General features: G+C 53.0%; 1 protein-coding gene across 1 annotated transcript; it reads left to right on the top strand.

The window, feature by feature from the left end:
• Positions 1–100: 100 nt before the first annotated feature.
• On the top strand, positions 101–1,216 carry DQ04_21431000 (hypothetical protein; the record flags this gene model as incomplete). Its single annotated transcript, XM_009318007.1, has 1 exon — positions 101–1,216. One exon carries the CDS (start codon positions 101–103, stop codon positions 1,214–1,216), a length of 1,116 nt encoding a protein of 371 aa, XP_009316282.1.
• Positions 1,217–1,243: the final 27 nt, after the last annotated feature.

A 1,243-nucleotide genomic window follows, 5' to 3' on the forward strand; every position in this document is an offset into this window, starting at 1 on the left:
ATATATACACTGAGAAAAGTTGAACACCTACTAGCATCCAGTTGATTCTCAGCGGAGGGTGAAGGTATCAAATACACCAATTCAAAAGAAGGAATAGGAAATGTCTTCGGTGTCGCTCACATTGAATCCAAATGGCTCGGCCCAGTCGCTCGGCTCGCTCCATGGCCTTCACTCACACCCTGGTGGCCAGTCATTCAATGGGGCTCATTCACTTCACGGCTCCGCGCCCTCCACACTCCGTTGCACGGGCACACCACAGCAGCCGATGCCGAAGTATGTGGAGGCGTTGGACCATCTCAGCACCAAACTGAAAATCCCTGCGAGCGCAGTAGAACCGACAAATGCGCTGCAGGATGACGGTCTTGTTCCGGGTATTTGCCGTCTGCACCTCGAGGGTCGTTGCAGGCAAGGCAGCCGTTGCTTCCAGGTGCATGTCCACTGGGATGTTTTGGAGGCGCTCCGCAAGGAGGCCCTTGAGACTCCCTCATGCTGCTATCTTCATGGTGCACCGTGCAACTACGAAGGTCTGCCGTTTAACTTAACGGTAAACATTGGCAGCAGATCAATTGGGCTGCATTCCCTGAGCCCAACCAGCTGCCTCTGGAATGCATACAACGAACATGGTGAGAATCAGCTTACTGTCTCAAAAGGACGTGTTTGCCGAGAGCACAGGCGGGGTCTGTGCCGCTTCGGCGAGGAATGCGGATTCCTGCATATCTGCCGAGAAGTCCCACTCGACGGAGAGGACTACATCAGCGCCACACCTATTCCTACTCCACGTGTAAATCCCAAAGCTGGTAACACAAACGGTTCTCCTGCAGCTAACAACAACAATGGTGAAGCCAGTGGTGAGGGATGTGTACAACGTGCTAATGAAAGCCATGCTGAAGAAGGCTATGTTACTGCACAATCCTTCAATGCCAGCAGCTTTACTGCTGCTAGCTTCAACGGAGGGTATCCTGTTGGTGGTCTCAGCGCTCTTTGCGGCAATGGCTTGCACCAGTGCGGTTCTTTTCTGGGTGGGGAAAGTGCATGCGGTTCTGTAAATAGTTTTTCTCGTAGCCGTCAGTCGTTCAGTTGCCGCATGAAACAAATGCCCGACGGCGATGGGACGGCGTACAAGGCACCACTTCTGCGTCCGTTGGGGGGAAGCCAAGCTCGTAACTCGATAAGTCAGCGGCACAATCCCTACGCAGATGCTTCTTCTCCCCACTAAAAGGGAAGTACAGAGCTAATAACAAGA

Source organism: Trypanosoma grayi (genome assembly GCF_000691245.1).
Source record: "Trypanosoma grayi strain ANR4 Tgr_2143_V1, whole genome shotgun sequence".
NCBI classification, from domain to species: Eukaryota; Euglenozoa; class Kinetoplastea; order Trypanosomatida; family Trypanosomatidae; genus Trypanosoma; species Trypanosoma grayi.